General features: G+C 53.7%; 1 protein-coding gene across 6 annotated transcripts in view; it reads left to right on the top strand.

The window, feature by feature from the left end:
• The window catches only part of EXOC6B (exocyst complex component 6B), a 264,591-nt gene that overhangs the window by 152,563 nt on the left and 89,161 nt on the right, over nt 1-22,867 (top strand). For all 6 annotated transcript variants that reach the window (XM_082282320.1, XM_082282316.1, XM_082282318.1 and 3 more), the window contains 7 exons: nt 1,119-1,190; nt 1,558-1,655; nt 2,408-2,513; nt 3,477-3,586; nt 8,193-8,304; nt 9,952-10,086; nt 11,599-11,778. In XM_082282320.1, coding sequence (XP_082138446.1) covers nt 1,119-1,190; nt 1,558-1,655; nt 2,408-2,513; nt 3,477-3,586; nt 8,193-8,304; nt 9,952-10,086; nt 11,599-11,778 — 813 coding nt within the window. The remainder of the gene's footprint in view (nt 1-1,118; nt 1,191-1,557; nt 1,656-2,407; nt 2,514-3,476; nt 3,587-8,192; nt 8,305-9,951; nt 10,087-11,598; nt 11,779-22,867) is intronic.

Genomic DNA, 22,867 nt, shown 5'->3' with positions numbered 1-22,867 from the left:
CGAGGTGGAAGCAGGAGGCTGAGCCAGGCCCAGCCGTGGGGTTTTTGGTGCTCCCAGCTTTGTTGCCACGCGGGTTGTTTCAAGTGGTGCCAAAATTAATGCACGGAGTGGCTGCCAGGGGAGGCTTTGTCAGTGATCACGAAACATTCCATGATTTCCCAACGTTGTGGCCATCACTGCTGGCTCTGAGCGCTCCCAGATAAACCAGTGCCCTGCATCCCGAACTGGGATTCGAGGGAGGGTCTCACCTTGCTGAGGCTATTGCAATTCTTCCAAGGCAGACAAATTTATCCCTGGATTTTCTTCCTCGCCGCAGACAGGGACATCTTTAATCACTGCTGGTGCTTCAGGGCATTATCTTTCTTCCTGACTCTCCTTTTTGGACAGGGAGATGGAAAACGTGTGTCTCCCAGTCCTTCCTGCTGATTAATGGAGTCGTTCCTCCTGGAGTTTCCAGCGAGCTTTAAATCTGTGCTCTTTCAATCCCTCTCTCTTCCCAGCTTGGGATCACTGATTCTATATTTGGGCAGGCTCTGTCTCAAACTTTACATTTTTCAGCACGGGGAAGGTTTTGGCTGCTCCTGGCGAGCGCGGGAAGCCTGGGGGAGACCGGGGTGGCTCTGGGGACACGGAGCTGTGTCTTTGAGGGTTTGGAGCAGGATAAATCCTTGTGCTGGAGCTGGAATCCAGTGTGTTTTCCCTCAGCCTGGGCCGTGGGTGCCGGGCTGAGATGCTTCATTACCATCAGACACAACACGGTAAATATTAAATGAGAGGCGCTGTCCCCGTCCCGCCGTGACGGCGCTGACGGGCTCCGTCTCCTCTCGCTGCCCAGCAGCTCCTGTGCAATCTTAGACACACTTCAGGTATCTCTGGAGCAGCCCAAAGCCTTCTCCAGCCTGGAGAGCAGCACTGGGAGCAGAGACACCCTTATCAGCCGGCCCTGTCTGCCCCGTGCGGCGCTCACGGCCTGGGGGATGAAGCTGCTGCTCCTGGGGCTGCTCCCCAGGCCTGGGCAGTTCTTATCAGTGCCCTGATAACGCAGCAGGGCTCAGGGCAGGGGTTTGTGCTGTGCCACGCAGTTAAAGCCGTGTTTTCATCTCTGCCCTCCCCTCCAGTCCTACTGCTCCGACCCCAGCCTGGTGTTGGACCTGAAGAACCTCATTGTGCTCTTCGCCGACACGCTGCAGGTACGTGGGGCTCGGGGCTGTCCTCACCCAGCGCCGCCCCTGCTGCTCCCAGGCTGTCCATCGGTGCTTCAGTGCCTCAGGGGGGCTGCCTGCGCTGGCCCAGCTCCTTTCCTGGCATTTCTGGGCGTGGATCACCCGATGGACAGCCTGGCTTGGTCTGTGCAAGGACCGAGCCTTGGCCACCTCACCCGGCCCTTGGGCCTTTGATAGCTCTGGGTGCTTCTCGCTCAGTGAATCAGCCTAAACCCCTCCACCTGCTCCAGGGCTGGTGCTGGAGGAGGATTTGCCCCCTGTTAAACACGGACCATAAGCTGCCCATTGGTGGCTTCATTCCCTGAGGTTGCTCTGTTCCCTCCTGCTCCTGCAGGGCTACGGCTTCCCAGTGAACCAGCTGTTCGACATGCTGCTGGAGATCCAGGACCAGTACAGCGAGACCCTGCTGAAGAAATGGGCAGGAGTGTTCAGGTGAGAGGCTCGGAAAGAACCCCCTGGGACGCCCCTCACTGAGGAGTTTTGGCCCCTAAGTGGAATTTTTTGGGGGATTAATTAGGGAATCGTGGAATGGGTTGGGAAGGGAGCTTGAAGCAGTGCCACCCTTGCCATGGAGCTGCTGGAGAGAGCCCAGAGGAGGCCCCGGAGCTGCTCCAGGGCTGGAGCCCCTCTGCTCTGGAGGCAGCTGGGAGAGCTGGGAATGCTCCCCTGGAGAAGGGAAGGAGGCAGGGAGAGCTGCGAGCCCCTTGCAGGGCCTCAAGGGGCTCCAGGAGAGCTGCAGAGGGACTGGGGCCAAGGGCTGGAGGGACAGGAGGCAGGGAATGGCTTCCCAGTGGGAAAGGGGAGCTTGGGCTGGGATGTTGGGAAGGAATTGCTGGCTGGGAGGGTGGGGAGGGGCTGGGCTGGAATTGCCAGAGCAGCTGGACTGGGAATGCCCAAGGCCAGGCTGGACATTGGGGCTTGGAGCAGCCTGGGATAGTGGGAGGTGTCCCTGCCCACGGACGGGGTGGAGTGGGATGATCCTAAAGTCCCTTCCAACCCAAACCATTCCAGGATTCTGTGCCCTTGCTCCATCCCCAAGCTGTGGCTGATTTGGGATATCCCTGGTTGCTGCTGCTGCAGGAATTTGGGATCACACCTTAGCCTGGCACCAACCTCTGGGAATCTCCTGACCCAGCAGCAAAACTTTCCCCTCAGAGCTGTCTCCATAACGTTTCTTTTCCCAGGAATATCCTGGACTCGGATAACTACAGCCCCATCCCGGTGTCAAATGAAGAAGTTTATAAGAAAATCGTTGGACAGTTCCCATTCCAGGATGCTGAACTTGAAAAGGTAAAGCTTGGAAAGGGGAAAGTGGCCTGGCCTGGCTGCTGGGGCAGGAGAACCTCACACCCTTTGTGGGCATTGAGAACTGCACATGAAAGGCTCTGAAAAACCCCAAATCAACCCCCCCAACCCAAATAAAGAGTAAAAGAGAAAGGAAAACACTGGGGAAGAACATTCCATGGGATGCATTTCTCCTGGTGTGGGTGAGGGACGTGTGACTTGTGTTGCTCTCGGGGGGCTCTGTCACAGCTGAGCAGCCCTGGCAGCACACAGGTAGAAGTATCCACTTCCCTTGGCATTTTAATCCCATTTTATGGACCCTGGGATTGATTTATTGGTTTTAGTCTCGTATTTAGGGGAAAAAGAGCCCCAAAAGGTGGTGGATCTTGGCCTTTGCACGAGTGTGTGCTTGGAAAACCAAAGTGTGTCCAGCTGTCCCCTAAATCCTGAATCCTGCCTGGCCTCGTGCTCCACACCTGGCAGCCACCAAATCCACCCCTGGTGATCCCAGTCAAGGGTTCAGATTTCAGTGTCCTGCCCCAAAATTCAGTCCTGGGGTTCAGCTCCTCGCTGCTGCTCCCTGCACCTCCCAGCCTGGTGTGTGCTGGGGGTGAAAGCTGCAGCAATTTGGTGTTGGAAAATCCGTTTCCTCCCGGCTTTCGAGGGGGTGAGCAGGAAAACGCCTCGTGCATGGTGGGGGAGGAATTCCAGGTGTTCCCAGCGAGGGAGGGGAAGGGAGTTGGGAGAGGGAAGGAGGGAATGAGGGTCCTGGTGGGCTGCAAATCTCCTTCCAGCCCCAAATCCCACACACGGCTCCAGGTGCCATTAGTGATTATCTGCTCTTTCCCTTGGCTGAAGCGTTTGTATAACCCAGCATGAATCCCAGAATTCCTCTGCCTGCCTGGAACACACCGCTGGGAAGAGGGAAATACCTTCCCTCCCTCTGGAATTCTCTCCTGTATTTTGCAGCAACCCTTCCCGAAGAAGTTCCCCTTCTCGGAGTTCGTGCCCAAGGTTTACAGCCAGATCAAGGAGTTCATCTACGCCTGCCTGAAGTTCTCCGAGGACCTGCACCTCAGGTGGGAGATGTTGTTTGCACTGATTTAAAATCTGGATTCTCTTCCTCACCCTTTGGATGGACCCAGTCCAGGCTGGAAGTGGCCTTGGAGCAGTGGGATCTTGGCTGGCCAAGGTCTTCTCCTGTAGGGGAAGATCCCAGGGTGCTTTGGGCTGGAAGGAACTTTCAGGATCATCTCGTTCCAACCCATCACAGGGACACCTCCCATGATCCTGGGATGCTCCAAGCCTCCTCCAGCCTGGCCTTGGACACCTCCAGGGAATTCCACACTCCCAGGCCAGTCCCAGTTGTGTGAGAAGTGAGGGGCTGTTTCCTCCAAGGCGTTTCTGCATCATTATTTAATAAATAAATGAAGCCAGGTGTCTGCAGAAAGGTTGTGATGGCCACCGGTCACCAGGGCCTGCTGGAACATCTCAGATCCCCCCAGGCCTCCCCTCGCTGTCCCCCAAGGAATGGGAATTCTGTGGCTCCATGAACTTGTTGTCAGGAGGGCTCTGAGGGTTGGATTTTTGGTCGTGAAGGAGTTTCGGCTGCCGGTTTCGTGCTTTTGTTTTTCTCGTTTCTTCGGGGAGTTTATACACAAATAATGTGTTGGGTTTTTTTTTTTTAAAGCCTGTAAAATATTCCGTGTGTTTACCCTCCCTGCTCCATCCCGAGGTGCTTTGATGCTTGTTTCACCCGTGTGTACGTGTGTGAGGCTGGAAACCAACGGGGTCTGCCAGGAGCTGCCAGTTGGGCCTTTGGGTTTGCATCAGCAGCGTTTGCAGCTCGGGAGAGGTTTAAAAATGAAGGACAAGGTTTTGGCTGGAAGGGTTCATCCTCCTTGCCTTCCCTGGTGTCTTGGTTTTTGAGACAAAACTTCAGGAGGAAACACTCCAGAATGAGTGTTCCTCCCCTTTTCCTCTGTCAGTGAGAAAAATGGGTCACAAGGAGTGAAAGTGGGAAAAAGAAACCAAACTCTTTATTAACACACCAACAAAACAGGGCAGAACAGGATAAAAAAAACCCCTCAAAATACAGCAAATTCCCAGAGAGGGAACAGACACCCGGGCTCGGACCAGCAAGGAGGGAAGGGAGGCAGTGAGGCAAGGGAAGGGAAGGGAAGAAAGAACAAGGAAAGAAACCCACCAGAACCTTTTCCCAGCTAGCTGGGACACAAAGGAAACCCAGACAGCAGCACGGTGCTCCCCTTGGGCTGAGCCCTTCAACTGCCCCTCGGATCCCCGGGTCCATCCTAAAGGCACTGAGCGGACGGGGAAGGAACAAAGCGGCTCCATAGCCTCACCCCAGGGCACCTGGGCAAGCAAGAGGCTGCACTGGGGTGGGCAAGTTCCACCTCCTTGGGAGCTTCGTGTCCTGGCTGTGACCTGGCACTGGAGCTGCTGGAGCCAGACTGGGAGAGCTGGGAATGTTGCCCTGGAGAAGGGAAGGAGGCAGGGAGAGCTGCGAGCCCCTTGCAGGGCCTCAAGGGGCTCCAGGAGAGCTGCAGAGGGACTGGGGCCAAGGGCTGGAGGGACAGGAGGCAGGGAATGGCTTCCCAGTGGGAAAGGGGAGCTTGGGCTGGGATGTTGGGAAGGAATTGCTGGCTGGGAGGGTGGGCAGGGGCTGGGCTGGAATTGCCAGAGCAGCTGGGGCTGCCCCTGGATCCCTGGGAATGTCCAAGGCCAGGCTGGACACTGGGGCTTGGATCCAGCTGGGATGGTGGGAGGTGTCCCTGCCCATGGGATCAAGATGCTCTTTAAGATTCCCACCCAACCCATTCCATGCGTGCCCCGTTGCTGCTGTGGAGCTGGGACAGCTGTGGGATCTCAGCGCTGTTCCGGTTCGTGCCCCAGGCTCTCCAGGATTTTCCCTCTCTCCTTGGTGCCAGGGGTGCCCATTTGGAGAGGCCCTTTCCCTGCGGGTCCCGCCACAGCCCTCGTTGGTTTTTTGGGAGCTCAGGAGTTTCTCCCGCCACGTCCCATCCCAGCCTGGCCCTGGTGGCAGCTTCTCCTCTCTGGTGGCTCCCTGGGCTCGTAACCCCGGGGTCACTGTGGCCCCTCTCCCTCTGCAGAGCCGGCACCTCTCTCTGGTTGCCCAGGGATGCTGCTGCCCCCAGCCCTCCCTGCGCAGCTCCGTGCCCTTCCCCGTTCCTGGCATGATTGCCTTTGGCAGGCCAGGGAGGAGAAGTGTCCCCTTGGGTCCCTCCCGGGGCTCCCCCTGGACCTCTTATTAAAATTCCTTTCCACATTGGGTTTTCCAGCCTTTTCGGAGCAGTGGGGGGAGGGGAGCCCCTCTCTGGCTCTCAGAGCCAAACATTTGGAATATTTCTCTGCAAACCCCTGTTGACACTTTCTTCATTTCACCCTGACAGCTTGAATTAGGTTTTATTAGGAAGCTTGGCTACAAAGCCGGCAGCAAGTTCCCTTTTCTCTTCCCTTTCTTTTTTTTCCTGGCCTTGTCATTTACGGAGCACCCCGGAGTGCCGGGGGTCAGCCCGTCAGTCACAGGGGCCTGGAGGTCACCGCAGCTGCCACGGGATCTGGGACAGGAGCTGTCATTATCCCAGACAGTTCCCTTCAAGCCTTTTCCTGCACAGCACAGCCCGTGGTGGAAAGTGCAGCTCCTATTTTATTATTTTATTTTTTTTTTCTCCCCTAATTATTTTGTTAAAGCAGCTGCTTGTATTTGCTGGATGGGAGGGTTCTCCTTTTTGTGTGGAAGTTATTTCACTGCAGGAAAGTTCGGAGCTCCGGGTGTGTTTGTAGGGCTTGGAATTTTTGTTGTTGGCTCTATTAATTGGGTTAGAGCGGGAAAACCTCCTTTATCTCCTCAGCACTTTTGTCTTTTTGCAAGTTGAGTTCATCACATTGTCTTTCAAAGCATCCCCTCGCTTGTTCCTGTGGAATTTCCCATTGGAAAGTAGGGAAGATCTCTGGGAAGCCATGGGTGAAGGATGGGATGGATCAGCTCTAATCCACCACGACTTGGGTTGGGTTTGGGTTGGGGTTTTCTGCAAACAAAGCCCCCGTCCTGGAGGAATTTGGGATACAAAGTGCAGGGACACCTCCCACCATCCCAGCTGGATCCAAGCCCCAGTGTCCAGCCTGCCCTTGGACATTCCCAGGGATCCAGGGGCAGCCCCAGCTGCTCTGGCAATTCCAGCCCAGCCCCTCGCCCACCCTCCCAGCCAGCAATTCCTTCCCAACATCCCATCTAACCCATTCCTGCCCCCCACTTGCAGCATCCCAACACCCCCCACTTTCCTCCCGGGATAACTTCCAGGTTGGCTTTCGTTTCCCACGTCAATCCCTGGTTTGTGACGTGGCCCCTGTGTCAGGTGGAGCAGGAGAAGGAAACAAAGGTCAGGGGCTCGATTTACCGGGAGCTTGAAGTTACTGACACTTCCCAGCCTTCCCGCTGGGATTTCCCTCTCCCGCCTCTCACTGCAGGAGACAATTCCTGGTGCTGTCAGGGCTAATCCAGAGCCAAGCACAGATCCAAGGAGCCTCTGGCAGGGTGGGTTGGCAAAACCTCCTGGGGAAAGGAGAGGTGGCACCATGGCGGGGCCGAAACCCCAAATTCCAGCGGTGCTGCCATTCCAGACCCCTGGGAAAGGGCACGAACGGGGTGCAGGAGCTTCCAGTTAGATGTTCCAATGCTGGAGGCAGGCTGGGAGAGCTGGGAATGTTCCCCTGGAGAAGGGAAGGAGGCAGGGAGAGCTGCGAGCCCCTTGCAGGGCCTAAAGGGGCTCCAGGAGAGCTGCAGAGGGACTGGGGCCAAGGGCTGGAGGGACAGGAGGCAGGGAATGGCTTCCCAGTGGGAAAGGGGAGCTTGGGCTGGGATGTTGGGAAGGAATTGCTGGCTGGGAGGGTGGGCAGGGGCTGGGCTGGAATTGCCAGAGCAGCTGGGGCTGCCCCTGGATCCCTGGGAATGTCCAAGGCCAGGCTGGACACTGGGGCTGGGATCCACCTGGGATAGTGGGAGGTGTCCCTGCCCATGGAATGGGATTTAAGGTCCCTTCCATCCCAAACCATTCTGGGACATGGGAGATGGGAGCTGTGCTGAGGAGTTCCTGTGTGTGGAAATCCAGGGATCATTTGGGGCTGGAAATGCTTCCTCTAACCCCATTCCCTGTGACCTCGTTCACTTCTGCAATTTTTTCAGCTTCCTTTTAAGATCCTTTCCAACCCAAACCATTCCACGGTTCTACAGTTTTGTTTAAAAAGCCCAGAGAAGCCTGAGAGGGGAATTTTGGGAGATTTGATTTGGGGTTTTCACCCACTGGAGATCTTTTCCCTTGTACTGAACGCACAAATCCCCAGTGCTGTGTGTTGGGTTGTGCTGATGCCGTGGGAGGTTTCTCCTTGGGCTGCACCAGCCCCTCGTGGATGGGAGGCTCAGGACTGTGGGACTTGCAGGTGTTGATCCACTTTTCCTTCTGAAACATGGATAAAAAGGCCTAAATTGGTGTATTTTACTGTATACCAAATGTCAGCTCCTGTGATGGCTGCACAGATGCTCAGGGGTGAGGCAGAGGAGAGTTGGGTAGGAGGATGAGGAGAATTCCTGGTGATTTTCTTTCCATGGAGCACCTTGCAAATTTCTCCTTAAATTTTACTTGGCAGCTCCACGGAGGTCGATGACATGATCAGAAAATCCACAAATCTGCTGCTGACCCGGACCCTGAGCAACTGTTTACAGAACGTCATCAAGAGGAAAAACGTTGGACTCACAGAGGTGGGACCTGGCTTCCCTTGGGAATGGAGGGACAGGAGGCAGGGAATGGCTTCCCAGTGGGAAAGGGGAGCTTGGGCTGGGATGTTGGGAAGGAATTCCCGGCTGGGAGGGTGGGCAGGGGCTGGGCTGGAATTGCCAGAGCAGCTGGGGCTGCCCCTGGATCCCTGGGAATGTCCAAGGCCAGGCTGGACACTGGGGCTTGGATCCACCTGGGATGGTGGAATTGTCCCTGCCCGTGGTGGAATAAATGAGTTTTAAGATCCCTTCCCACCCACAGCATTCCTGGACTGTTTGATTCCAGGGCAGGGTGGCAGGAAGGTCCTTGGAGCTCCTTCAAGCACCTTTAGAGGTGCTGGTTTGGAGCATTCCGTGAAATACTTGCTTGGAAAACAAGGGGCCTGCTCAGCGTCGTTGTACCAAGTGGGGAACTTCAGACTGGGGGGAAAAAAGGGGTTTTTTGCTGTTGGTTGTGGATTTTGCCCTCTTCATTTTGGGCAATGTTACAAATCTGAATAAAAGTCAGAGGACTTCAGGGAGCACCAGAGAAGATCCAAGTGGGAAATGTGAGGGAATGGGGGAGCAGTCCTCGTTTTCAGGTGGTGGTTGAGTGGTTTCAGCACATTGCTGCAGCACAAACCCTCATTTGGGGTTTCCTTTCCATGGTCCATACTTTTTTTCTGTACAAAATCCAGTTTCTGATGATTTTAATCCCTTTAAAGCTACACCTGGTGCCCAGGATAGGTGGGACCTCTGGGTGCTGCTATTAAACAAGGAGTTATTAATTGTTTAATTAATAATTACTGCCTTGGATCGTGTCAACCATGGCTTTCCCCACCCAACTTCTCATTTCTCCCACACATCCCACAGATTCTCTGGACACCCCATTCCAGTTCTGCACCACCTTCCTGATGTCTCTTTTCCTTCCCAGTGCCCAGGCTGAACCTCCCAAAGTGTCCCCATCCCCCTTGTGATGCCACCAGCACCAGCAGCAGTTGGGTGCTGGGATCTTTGTGGTGTCACTTCAGGATTTCTGCCCCCGCGCCTTCGCAATCGCTGATTAATCCAATCCCCTTCAGATTTGGGAGTGTTCCCAAATCCTCCCCGCACGGCAGGTGGCTCCAGACAGCCCCACCACGCTCCAGCAATTCAGTGACATCAACCCAGGGCGTTCTGCTGCCCCGGGGGGCTGGCAGGGATCTGCTCACCCCACACCTCCCAGCGCCAAACCTCGTGGTTCCTTTGTTCAGGGCCCGTGTGATGCTGCTCGGCGTCACTCAAGTTGGAGTTATTTCGGGTTCAGTGGCAGCCAGGAGCCTCCTGACTGGTGCTGGCAGCTTTTTTGGGAGCCCCTGTTGTGTTTGAGCAGCGCTGACGGGAGCCCTGAGTGACGGCTCAATGTAGGAAAGCCCTTCCAAAAAAAAATCACCTTCCGTGGTATCAGTGGCTGTCATGGGAAACGCTTCCCCCCCCAAATTATCTTGGATTTAGGTGTTGTTAAAGGAGGAGAGTCTGGAGCCCGCAGCAAAGCTCGGGGTGTTTGCAGTGTCAGCTTTTCATGCCAGGATTCCACGGAACTGGCATCCCTTCACCTGGCACGGCCCTGGCTTGGGCAGCACCAGCGCTGAAACCCTTCTTTGCCCTTCCCAGCTGGTGCAGATCATCATCAACACCACCCATCTGGAGAAGTCCTGCAAGTTCCTGGAGGAGTTCATCACCAACATCACCAACGTCCTTCCCGAAACCGTCCACACGACCAAGCTCTACGGGACCACCACCTTCAAGGTGAGCAGGGCCGGGGTTCCGCCCCTGGGAGGGGCCTGGGTGGCTGCTGGCAGGGATCTGCTGCTGCAGGAGCCCTGGGAGGCAGCTGGGCTGAGCCCAAGGATAATTCCGGCCTATTTTGGGAAGGTTGCGCCATCGCTTTGGGTTTGTCCTTCGGAGCGTTGCTGCTGTCGAGATCATGGGAGGCTTTCTCCTTAATTTACAGCCCTAATTAGCGAAAGGATTAAGGAGATTTTAAACAAAAGCCTGATAATTTATGTCTTATTTAAATGAATTCTCACTTCGCTGTTGGAGTGCAGTGTTAACACAACTGGCCGTGCACACCAGGCTCCTCTTCCACCCAGGAGAAAGATTTCCAGAATTTATATTTCTCTCTCTTTCCACTCCTTTTAGCATTATCCCCTAAAAACCAGGGCTGACAGAAACCCCCAGAATTCCCAGCCTTAAATGCCACCCCAGGAGTGTTCCCCCAGATGCTTTATATGGAATCTGGTTGGGTCGAGTGTGGGGTGTCTGAGTTGTGTCCCGTGGAGATCCACAGGTGGGAACAGCAGGAACTGGCTTGGTGAGGTTTTGCTGTGGGATAACTCACTCTCATGTCCCCAGGGAAGTCCATCCTGGCCTAAAGCTGAGTTTCCTGCCCTTGTTTTGGCAGGGAGGCTCCTGGACCCCGGCCTTGCGCTGGGTTTGGTGGGGTTTCCATCTGGGATATTCCTTTCCCATCTCAGAATCATGGGATATTCTGAGCTGGAGGGACCCACAAGGATCATCAGCTCCCACCCAGGACTGAACCACGACCTTGGTGTTGTGACCACCAGGCTCCCACCAAGGGAGGCAGTCTCTCCTCCCTCTCCTCTGGATTGCTCCTCGTGGTCCCCAGGTCACGTCAGAGGCAGAATCCTCCCTGATCTTGCCCACCACGACCTGGGGGCCCCTGTCCCACCAGCCTGAGGCTGCAGCAGCCTCGTGGTTGCCTCCTCGAGCTTTGGGGTTGTGTCACCTCCTGGTCTAAAGGTTGAGTGAAGCTCCCACCCTGTTGGAGGGTGGTGTGGAGCCCCCATCCTGTGTAGGGTCTGGGTGGTGTGGAGCCCCCATCCCATCCCATCCCGTGTAGGGTCTGGGTGGTGTGGAGCCCCCATCCCATCCCATGTAGGGTCTGGGTGGTGTGGAGCCCCCATCCCATCCCATGTGGGGTCTGGGTGGTGTGGAGCCCCCATCCCATCCTGTGTAGGGTCTGGGTGGTGTGGAGCCCCCATCCCATCCCATGTGGGGTCTGGGTGGTGTGGAGCCCCCATCCCATCCCACGTGGGGTCTGGGTGGTGTGGAGCCCCCATCCCATCCCATGTGGGGTCTGGGTGGTGTGGAGCCCCCATCCCATCCCACGTGGGGTCTGGGTGGTGTGGAGCCCCATCCCATCCCACGTGGGGTCTGGGTGGTGTGGAGCCCCCATCCCATCCCACGTGGGGTCTGGGTGGTGTGGAGCCCCCATCCCACGTCGCGTCTCGTTCCCAGGACGCCCGGCATGCCGCCGAGGAGGAGATCTACACCAACCTCAACCAGAAGATTGATCAGTTCCTGCAGCTGGCAGATTACGACTGGATGGCTCTGGAGCCGGGCAGCAGGGCCAGTGACTACCTGGTGGATCTCATCGGCTTCCTGCGCAGCACCTTCGCCGTCTTCACCCACCTCCCGGTGAGCCAGGCCGCCCCTTCCCTCCCTTCTGCTCCAGGGTGTTGGGGGAACCCTGACGGGATGGGCTGTGCTGGAAACGGGGCCTGGCGCTGCCAGGGACGAAGGAACAAATTCTGTTTATTTAGGCAGGTGTTTCACGTGTCACCACCAGTTGGGCTTCAGTGGGAGCCTCCCAATGATTTGCAAGTCTGAATTTTTTATGGGATTGAGGCTCTGTCCCAGCCCACCATGTACCAGCAGGATCATAGTTCACTCCCCACCTATATTTTAGATATTTTAACTTCCAGCTAATGGCCATCCAGGATTTTTTCTTCCCAAAAAATGGGTGCGTTACTGGAACTACAGCTGCATTTCCAAGTGCCTGTCAAGTCCCTGATGCCTCCCATCCCAATGTTGCTCCTTTGCAAGGCACCATATGTTTCTTTCTTCTCTCTGCTCTCCAAAGTCCCCCTGTGTTTACGCTGCTGTTGCCATCAGAAATGTGCTTGATGGTGCTTTTTGCAGCCGGCTGAGCGGTGTCTCCTTGGTAGGAAAAATCCAATCACCCGGGAGCTTCGCTGTTGCTCCGACAGCTTTTTCCCCTCCTCTAAATGGGATTTGTTCTGAGCTGTGTGGATACACGCTCAGCAGGAGCTGGGATCTGCAGGTATTTGGAAACAGCAAATCCCCCCAACTCTGTGGCTGCTCTAAAAGCGATTTCAGATCTTTCTTTCTTTCTTTATGAAGCTGGGATTTGTGTGCTGGTGCTGGGTGCCCGGGGCTGTCCCCACGCTGGGCATCTTTCCGGAGTTTGGGAATAAACAGGAAGGGAAGATGTGATGTGGCAGCTTCCTTCACTCTGTCTGTGCCCTGGGATTCTCCTCTGGAAGGAGGTCTCAGCCCTCCAGAGCCGTTTTGGGAGGTGCTGCACCCCCAAATTGTGCAGCCTCGGGCCTGGCTCGTGTCTTTGGGCATCCCTATCCCAGCAGGAAGATCTGGGAGCAGGAGGGAGCTCACATGGATTCGCTGTGGGGGAGAAGCCCCCAAAAGGGATCTGGAAGTGGCTTCCCCGCTCCTCTGCACCTGTGTTGAGGAGAAGTTGCTTTCTCAGCTCTGTTCTCAGTGGGACAAACTGATCAATAAACTGATAAATGAAGTGCTGCCTCCTGAGCAGAGGCGGGAGGGACTTTGATCCGTCTCCCTGGCCAGGTTTGTCCCAAATGTCCCCAGGCAGTGTGGCAGGTGCCTTCTGGAGCCAGGAGGTGCTGGAAATGGCTGGATTTCTCCTTAAAAAAGGAGCTGTGGCTGCACAGGGCTGGGGTAGCACCTGGAGGCTTCCACCCATCGTGCTGAGAATACTCAGGAGGCAGTAATGGAATTTGACAGGGAGATTGGTCTCTGCACCGGAGCATGAAGCAGCAGAGATGAGCTGGGGAGGGATGCCCACAGTGATTTATGAGGTGGGCCAGGAGTGATTTATCTTCCTTAAATATTAATGTTTCCTTTTGGAGCCAGCCAGGGTTGGTTTGGAGGCTGGGAGGACGTGAATTGGTCTAAAAAGCACCAGGACAGATGGAGGCAGCCTTTTGTCTGCCAGAACTGGGTAAGAAAAGCCACAGCTGAGGAGGAGCTCAGATTTGCTGGGCAGCCCCTGATCTCCTGAGCCTCCCCAAGGCCTGGTGAGACAGAGGAGGCACCTTGGGAACGTGCTGCAGCCTGGTTCAGGCAGCTGCAGGTCTGTGGGAGCTGCAGGTTTGGGATTTTTTAATATTTATTGAGGTTTTTTTCCTTACGTTGCTGCTGGTTCACCCAAACTGTGGGCAATGGTGGGTAAGAGCGAGCCAGGAAGGACCAGGCTGCATCCCAAAGGCCTCCAGATCCTTTGGTGTCGAGGTTTTTCATCCTTGTAGGGTTCAGGAGATTTTTCCAGCGGCTGATTTGGGAGCACATTGAAATTCCTGGGCTTTGCTGCTGAAGCGCAGGAGGTGAAGGTGTTGTCCAAAGTGATGCAGAAAGTGATGGAGGTGTTTGTTAAAGCACCAAAAATGTGGGATGAGCATCAGCTGGGGAAGGAAAGAGCGAGAGGGGTGAGGGAACATCTCCAGAAAGGGTAAATTCCAACTCCAGGAGGATATTCAGGGTTCTGGGGACAAGATGGAGCTGTTCCTACGCTGCTGATCCAAACCCATCCCAGTCCATCAGAGGTGTGATTGGAAGTAAAGCACGATAGTTTTGGGGTCTGAGAGGAGCTGCTGCCCTGTGTGAGATGAGTTGTCAGCCTGGTCCTATAAAATCCAGGATTTCCACACTGCCAGGAGCTCCAGGACTGTGCCCCATCCTGGGATGAGGCAGCCTTGGAGCACCTCCATTTCTGTGTGCAACACCACCCATTCCCGGTCTCCTGTCTGGTTTGGAAATGCCTCTGTCTTCCAGAGCTGATTCCTGTTGGCTTTGTGGGATTTTGGACAAGTGAAAAGCGTTCCCCTGGTGTTGGAAGGTGAGGTTTGGTTGGAAGCGTGTCCCTGTCGGGAGAGGAGGCGGTGGCAGGAGCTGCTCCCCTGCCCTTTGTCCCAGCTGGAATGACGCCTCCACTGCCCAGCAGGGAACCTCAGCCCGGGCTTGTCGGAGTTGCTGGGCTAAAATTACACCTCCAAAAAGCCCTGTCATGGAAAAGAACAGAGCCCAAAGTCCTGAGGCTGCAGAAATGCACCGTGACGGGGCCGAGTAATCCCATTGTCCCGACGGAGCTGCAGGAAAACCTCTCTGGGGTCACGGCTCCAGCTGGCCCCGGGGCAGGTCAAGTGGCCTTGGAAGATCCTTGAGACTCAACATTGGAGAGGGGGTGAAGAGGAGCTGAAAGGAATCTGAGCCAGGCTTTGGGATTAGGGTTTGTGTTTCCCTCTTTAGGCTGAATTTTTCCTGTATTTCTTGGGAATTCCAGAACGATTGTTTTGAATAGTTTGGGTCGGAAGGGCCCCTTAAAGGTCACCTACTCTGGACATCTTCAGCTGGATCCGGTTGTCCAGAGCCTTGGCCTTGGATTTTTCCAGGGGTGAGGCCTCCACCACCTCTGTGGGCACCCAGCAAAAATAACCCAGCCCAAAATCCTGGCTCGTGGAGTGGCCCAAAGTCTCCACTTTTTCTAGGCCTTGAGCAGGAATTTCAGTCCCTAATTTTTCCTTTGGAGCAGGCTTTGTGGGAAATTAAGAAAACCACTTGATTCTGGGAATTCCTGGACTTTATTTGCATATTGCACTTTCCTGGGGGACATCATCAGCTGGATCAAGTTGTCCCGAGCCTTGGTCTTGGATTTTTCCAGGGGTGAGGCCTCCACCATTTCTCTGGGCACCCAGCAAAAACAACCCAGCCCAAAACCCTGGCTGGTGGATTGGCCTAAGGAGTCTCCATTTTCTCTAGAGCTCAAGCAGGAATTGCAATTCTGAATTTTTCCTTTGGATTAGGCATGTGGGAGATGATGAAAACCACTTGATTTTGGGAATTGCTGGAATTTATTTGCACGTTGCAGTTTTCTGGGGGACGCTGAGCCCTCACCAGTGCCGTGGGGACAGCGTGTGCCGGGGGGCAGGAAAAGTTCACGGAGGACTTCCCGGGGTTTTGGTGCATGCCAGTGCTGCATGAAATGGTCATGGTGGTTTAGAGCCACAATTCCAAAATGCTCCACTAAGTGCCCAAAAATGTCTCCAAGCAAATAAAACGCTGATGGGAATCAAAGCATAATTAACATTTGGCTCCCGAGGCCGCCCTCTTCCTGCGTTAACCAGGGAGAGTCGGTTCCTGCTGCTGCTGTGGGGCTCATTAATATGGGATGCTCGGGTCTCCTTTAAAAGAAAAACCTCTTTTTTTAAGGGGAAAAAAAAAAAATTAGTACAAAAAGTATTTTAGGCCTGAAAAAAAAAAAAAAAAAAAAAAGGTGGTTTCTGGTTTTCAGCAAGCAAAGGGCCATGGCCTCCAAAAATGAACATTTCCAGCCTAAGACTTTGCAAAGAATGACTGAAAAAGCCTTTTGTCTTTGATGGCTGATTGTTGTTTTTATTTCTTGTTGGACAAGTTAATGTAAATGGCATTGACAGGGCTACTCCAAACACACTGATTTGTTGACATTAAGCTCCTCAGAGATGGAGGGTTGTGTCAACACCTCCCCTGAACTGTCAGGTTAACAAAGCAAGGATGTTTTCTTGGGGGAGGGGAGCGGGGCTGGGGGAAGGGGGGGGTGTTTTGTTTTTATTTTCAGTTTCCTTTAATCCTCTGTTAGTCTTGTATCTCGATAACCTCCTTTGGAAGGGAATCAGGGCAGGTCAAGAGGTGAAGCTGACCCGGGAAGGGGAAGCAATCTTTCAGCGATCCAACAAATCCAACCTCTGCTGTTGAGCACTTCAGTGTGAACCCTCTGCAGAGGGGAATTTTTTTTCCCTATTTTTTTTTTTTTCCCCCTTTTCTGCTTATTTTTGCCAGATGGCAGGCACAGATTTCAGCTGGAGCCGCGATGGTTTTTGCCTTCTCTTGGCATCTCTTCCCCCTCGCAAATGAACGGCCCCGGCAGCTCTTGCTCTGGTAGAAAGAGCTTTGCAAGTGTTTATTTTCTTTCCAAAGAGAACGATTGCCTGTGTTTTTATTTGAAAAGTCAAATCCCTCTGGAATATTTATAAGCCAAGGCCCTGTGCATGGAAGCGAAATGCCGTGAACTTTGCACCAACCGCAGCCTCGGCCGCGCTGGGAGGGACCCAAGTGGAAAATAACCATCAGGAAAACATCTCAGGAGCACCAGAGTCACCTCTGGGTTTGCACAAGTCCAGGCTGTGCTTAAATAACTCCCCTGGCCCTTGGAAGAGCTGAGCAAGTCCTGCTGGAGCTGATCCCAGCTGTCACCCCCAGGGTTTGACATCCATCACCTCTTGCAGGTGGGATTGCTGAGGAACAGGGATGGTGACTTGGAGAGCAGACAGGGAAGCTGGAGAGGGACTGGGGACAAGGCCTGGAGGGCCAGGACCCAGGGAATGGCTTCCCACTGCCAGAGGGCAGGGATGGATGGGATCTTGGGAAGGAATTCTGGGCTGGGCTGGAATTGCCAGAGCAGCTGGGGCTGCCCCTGGATCCCTGGCAGTGCCCAAGGCCAGGCTGGACACTGGGGCTTGGATCCAGCTGGGATGGTGGGAGGTGTCCCTGCCCATGGATGGGGCTTGGATCAAGATGCTCTTTAAGATTCCCTCCCAACCCAACCCGTTCCAGGATCTGTGACACTTTAATGACACCAAAACTGCTCTTGTGGTACTTTATTTTCCTCCTCCTCCTCTTCCAAGCAGCTTCCAGGAGCCCCTATTTTGCTTTTCCAATCCTTTGCTGATTTGTCGGAGCCGTGTTGGAGCATTGGGGGGTTGTGGGCACCTCTGATGACCTTTGGGGTCCTTTCTGCCTTTGTCCTGTTGCTTTGCTCTCTTCTGCCTTTGACCTTGACCTCCTGTGTTGTCCTCTGTAGGGGGAGGTAGATGTCCACTCTACCATGTCGGTGAGTACCGGACGCCGTGTCCTGCGCCTTGGCTCTGCTCTGCTCCCACCTCCAGGCTTGGGGGGCAGTTGAACCAGAAAAGGTCCTTTGTGTGAGCCAGGAGGAAAGGAAAAGATGGATGAAAAGTTCGAATCAATAGGATAAATAATTCTGGGATAAATCAGAAGCCGATGGGAAGGATTTCCTTCCCAAGGGGTCACTAAATCGTTGATTTTAAAGCATTGAAATGGCTCCTTTTATCGCCTTGGAATACCTAAATTTGCAGGGAATTAGGGGAAATGCCTGGTATTAGGGAAAGCTTGATGGGATCCTCTGCTCCAAAGAGAAGAGATGTTTGTAAAATCTCCCCTCACTCCTTGTTCAGAGAAATCCCCATGGGGATTCCAGCTGGAAGTTCCTCCTGGTTTGAGGGATTGGACACTAAGCCTTCCCTCAGACTGGAGTGGAAGTGTCCCAGGCTGGGCTGGACAGGGCTTGGAGCCACCTGGGATAGTGGGAGGTGTCCCTGCCCATGGCAGGGGCTGGAACTGGATCATCTTGAAGGTCCCTTCCAACCCGAACCATTCCGTGATTCCATGGTTTTCTCCAGAAAATAATGTGGATTCTTGACTTGTGCCACCTCCCTGTTTGGATTTGGCCAATTAGCACCAAAAAAAAAATAGCCAAGGAGACCTTTCAGACCTTCCTTCTGGTTCAGCGACCCCCTGTGATTGTTGTCACCTCTGCTTGTTCCATGTGCGGGAGGAAAACCCGCGGCACTTCCAGGGATAGACGGCAAACAAAGTGCTCTGCAGCCGCCTTGTTTCCTCTATTCCCACGTCTGCAAACCCAGGCCCCTGGCAGCAAAGCCTGCCTGGGCGTTCTGTGGGGTTGTCACATTCAGAGCCTGGACCCTGCTTCTGCTTTCCAGCCTTTATTCCCTGCTTTTCATGGGAATGCCGACTGATATTCCCTGCTCCGGTGGGATGCTTGCGCCCCTTTCCCTGGAAACTGAGCCTAGCTAAGCCTGGAGTATTTGCAGGCTCCAGGCACCTGGGGGGCTTCTAAGTCAACACCGAGGCCTCAAATCAACGCCAGCTCCTGGAGAGATGGAGCCTCGTTAAAGCAATCCCAGGCCGGCTCCCATCAAAGCTGCGTCGGAGCCGCGGAGCAGCCGGGATGCTCCAGGCGTTCCCTGCAGCCAGGGGTTTCCAGGAGCGGTGTTGGATGTCAACCATCCTCCGTGGTGTCCTCAGGGCGTAGCCCAAGAGGGAGAGATGCAAAAAGCCCTTTTCCCTCTGGCTTTTCCAGACTTGGAGCCGTTTAGAAGCCAGATGTATTTATTCCTTTAATTGGATCCAGTGCCTAGACAGCTCTGGAGTCAGCTTCCTATGGAGAGGGGGGCATTACTTTCATTAAGGTAAATCAATGGAAAATAATACCTGGAGGTCCCCTGGAAAGGGTCAGGGATGGAGTAATCCCTTTATATGGAGGGGCTTTGCCAGCCTGCTCTTAGTCGGGTTTGTTCTTAACGGCAACAGATCCCGGTTTTCCTTTCATCCCTCCTAATTTTCTGTTCTCCACGTAGTCGGGATTAATTGGTGGGAATAAATCACGGAAGGAGTCCGTGTCCGTCTGAAAGAGGGGGAACAATAAAAATGGGATTGCACAAAGTAGCAGGACAAAGGAGGAATTTTAGCAGAGTTTCATTTGTCCGGTGGGAAGTTGTTGTGGCTGTTCCTGGAAGTCTAAAAGGTGGAAAAAGTGGGATGCAGGCATGGACAGGGCATGAGCAGCATCCAGGATCCTCCACGTCAGGGGCTCAGGGGATTTCCACTCCAGAGGTGATCCAAGTCTTTTAGGGGATTGCTTGGCCTGAAAGTTGGGCCAAATTCCCTTAAAACATGGATGACTTGAGGGGGAGAAGATGGGCTGGTGGCTGGAGCAGCCCTTTCCTGGCTTTCCCAAGTGTCTTCAAAATCCCAAATATTTGCTAGGATGGAGGGGTCAAAACAGGAGCTGGTGGTGCTTTAAACAAGGAGCAGAGTGTCCAAATCCCATGGATTTTGTGGATGGGGCAGGCTGACCCCTGATTAACCCAGCAGCTCTGTAAACTCGAGTTTGGCTAAGCTGGCTTATCTGGAATTCCATGGTTTCCTTGTCTGCTTTCAGCAGCTGGAAAATTAATGGAAGCCAAAATGCCCAATCCCATAAATCCTTTAAACCAGGCTGTGCTTCCATAGGTGTCATTCCCTCTGTGGATCCACCTCAGCGTGGCTGGTGTGGAATTTTGGGATTGGTGAAGCTGTCAGATGCTTTCTGTTGCCTGCACCTCCGTCCATAAAGGACGTGTGGCACAGGGAATTTGGCAGCCAGAATTCCAGCCCTGGCACACGGAATCCAAACGTGCCTTCTCCTTCCAGAGCCTCAGCCTGGACCTTCCAAAAATCCTGCCAGGAGATAAAGTTTGGGTTGGGGTTTTTTCACCCTTTAGGAAATTTACTGGAAATCATGGGATTTGCAATTTCCTCTTGTTTCCTCCGCTGCTCTTCCGAGGCTCTTAAGTTGGGAATGTGCAAAGGGACATCCGTGAACAGCTTCCAGAGCTCTCCACACCTTCCTCAACCTGTCCATGGGAGCAGCCCAAACCTCCAAATGCAGCATCTTTTGGGGTCCCTGTGCAGGGGAGACTTGAGGGTGCATGGAAAAGTCGGGTGCTTGGGATCATTGTTTAGAGCTGGGAGCCACCTGGTTGATGCCATCAGTGTGGGTGAAAATGATTTTGTGACCATCACAGAGTGCCTTTCCACAAATGTTTTCCCTGGATCTTGCAGCCTTGGGTAGATGGGATAGCAGGAGCGGGAAGAGCGTTTCAAAGTGCAGATCCTTCTGGAATTCTTGTGATCCTCTGGAGTTTTTTGTTGGGTTTCACGAAGGGCAGTAAATCAGGAGAACCTGATGGGTTAATTACAAACCAGTCACTAATTCCTACAGCTTTCCCCATCTGCCTGTTTCATCCATCTTCTCCCTGGTTTTTAGCTAGAACACCTCGGTTTTGACATGGAAATTTAAGATATGATTCAGTTTTCAGGAAAAGACAAAATGAGCTGAAGGTTCGGACGCTTCTTCTGTTGGTCACTCGGGTCTGCTTGGAAAAATCTCTTGGATTGAGCTTTGCTGGCTCATGGAGTAGCAATGGAGTGGGTGGGTTGGGATTTTTCCTTGGAGCTCATCCTTTTTTCCAGTCTGTTCAACATCTGGGCCCGCAGTGGGGCAGCGGTTGTGTCTCCTCCAGGCCCCGCGCGTCACCCCAACGTGCTGAGCCTTCCCCCGGCATCCCAACGGGCTGGGATCTGCGTCAGTGGGGAATCTGGAGCATCCCTGTGTGTGCAGAGGGTGAGGAACCCCCGGGGTCACTGTCCCAGAGGGAGGGCAAGCGCTCCAAACTTCTGCATCTCTCCCCTTTTCTCTGGCATCGAATTATAATTACAACATGATTTCGGGAAGATGGAGCGATTCAAGTCCTTGCCTTTAAGTTTTCCTGCTGCTGTAATTGGCAGCTTTGCCCCGATAAATCAGCAGAAACAAACGTGGTTCTTGCTCTTCGTAAGTGAGGGAAAAAATAAAAAATGGATCTGTATTTAATCAGCTTTTTGTTTCCAAAATGGCAGCTGCTTTGTATTTAATGGAAAATCAGGCTCTTCCCAATGGAAAGAATGTTATTCCCAAAGCGAATACAAAAGAAAATAAAAGCCACAAAAGAGGAGGATGAAATATGTCCTCTTTTTTTTTCTTTTTTTTGGTCTCGCTCGTTCCAGTTTGGAGCCGCGCGCTCCGATCGTGGCCGGGCCACGGCTCTGCTTTGCATCAAGGAACTGGGAAAGTCTCGGATCCTGGACACAGGGACCAGGAGAGAGCCTTGGGAGACACGAATAGCACCAAAAAAATGAAGGCTACTTCAAGCTCCTTGTGTACATTTTGGCTTCAAGCTGAAAGAGGGGAGATTTACCTGGAATATTGGGAAGGAATTCTTCCCTGTGCGGATGGGGAGGCCCTGGAATGGAATTCCCAGAGCAGCTGGGGCTGCCCCTGGATCCCTGGCAGTGCCCAAGGGCAGGTTGGACGGAGCTTGGAGTAGCCTGGGACAGTGGAAAGTGTCCCTGCCATGGCTGGGGATGGAATGGGATGAGCTTTAAGGTCTTTTCCAACCCAAACCATTTGAGGATTCCGTGATTTTGATGCCAGTCTCAACTTCCAGCCTGGCGCGAGAGTTGGGATCAGGTGGTTCTTGAGTGGCCGCAGTTAAACCCGGTGGCAAATAAGGATAAAGCCTGTAATTCCTAGGGCTTCTCAAGCTGTGGTGCTGCCCCACCCCCAACCTGGACTGGCAGGAACTTTTCCCACCCATGGCTGGTGTGGAGCTCCTTGGAGAGATCCTGCAGCATCCCAGGAGCCCAGAGAGCAGCCGGATGCTCCAGCTCGTTCTGGGTGAGCCAGGCTCTGCACCCAACAATTTCCATGCTCTTGACTCCCAAAAACCACTTAACTAAAAGCACCCTGCCCTGCCTTCGGATGTTGGACAAGGAAAAAGACGGCGATCACGAAATCTTCTGTTTCCTTGGATTTTTGGATACGTGCACATCCCAATTCCCCCCAGCAGCTGCCCAGCTTTGCTCCAAACCGTGGAGCTTCCAGAGGAGATCTGTGCCCGCTTTGGGGCTCTTTAAGGCTTCAGAGAAGCTGCACCCTGAGGTGCTTCCCTTGCCCGCCCCCTGCCCTTCCTCCTGTTTATTTAGTTCCCTATTTAACAGAAATAATGCAGCAGAAGTCGCTTGCTGACTCTGACAGAGGGACAAACCCTGTGTCTGTGCCTGCTCTTATCCCAGAGCCTCTGATATCCCGAATCCCACGATTTTCCGTGCCTGCAAACTCCTTGATTTGTGCTTTTGCTGTTAGGTGTTTTTGCTTCTGCTTCTCAGCCTTCTCATGGTGCCATGACCTCATGATTCCTTCGGAGGAAAAGCCTTTCCATGGAGCAACTTACTCCACAAATCATTAAAGAACCCCCCCAAAAAAGCCCCAAACTGGATAAAACTGCATTAAATATTTTTAATAAAAGCCCCTTTCAGAGCTGTCTGCGGGAGCTGGTTGTGACCATCACCCCCAGTGCGATTTCCCTCTGCCTTGAGCTTCCCCCAGCTCCAGCCAAAATACTTCCAGCTGTTGACCTTGGGCATCTCGGACACAGCCGAGGGTTTTCCCTCTTTTATTGGAATGTCAGGGGTTTGTGTCGGGCTGCAGTGGCTGGGTTATTTTTGGTGTGGTGAGGATAATTGTTGGATTTGCTTTTCTTCCCCCTTTTCCTTTTATTTTTTTTTTTTTAAATTTGTCCGGTTGTCCCTGAGCTTCTGTTGGGAGCTCAGCTCTGCCGTGTGTTGGTCCTGTTGTCGGATCCCGTTTTCCCAAAGTATCATCCAGGTGGGCAGTGTTTGCCTCTGGCAAAGGACAGCCCTTTGTGGAGTTTTTTCCACACCTCTGGAATGTAGCCACTAAAACAGGCTCACCTTCCACAGGAGTTCGGGAGAGATCCCGGGTCAGGCAGGGGAT

Source organism: Coloeus monedula, assembly GCF_965178545.1.
Source record: "Coloeus monedula genome assembly, chromosome: 5".
Classification (NCBI taxonomy): Eukaryota; Metazoa; Chordata; class Aves; order Passeriformes; family Corvidae; genus Coloeus; species Coloeus monedula.
The sequence above is the reverse complement of the archived record's forward strand: the minus strand, read 5'-3'. Positions and strand labels throughout refer to the sequence as shown.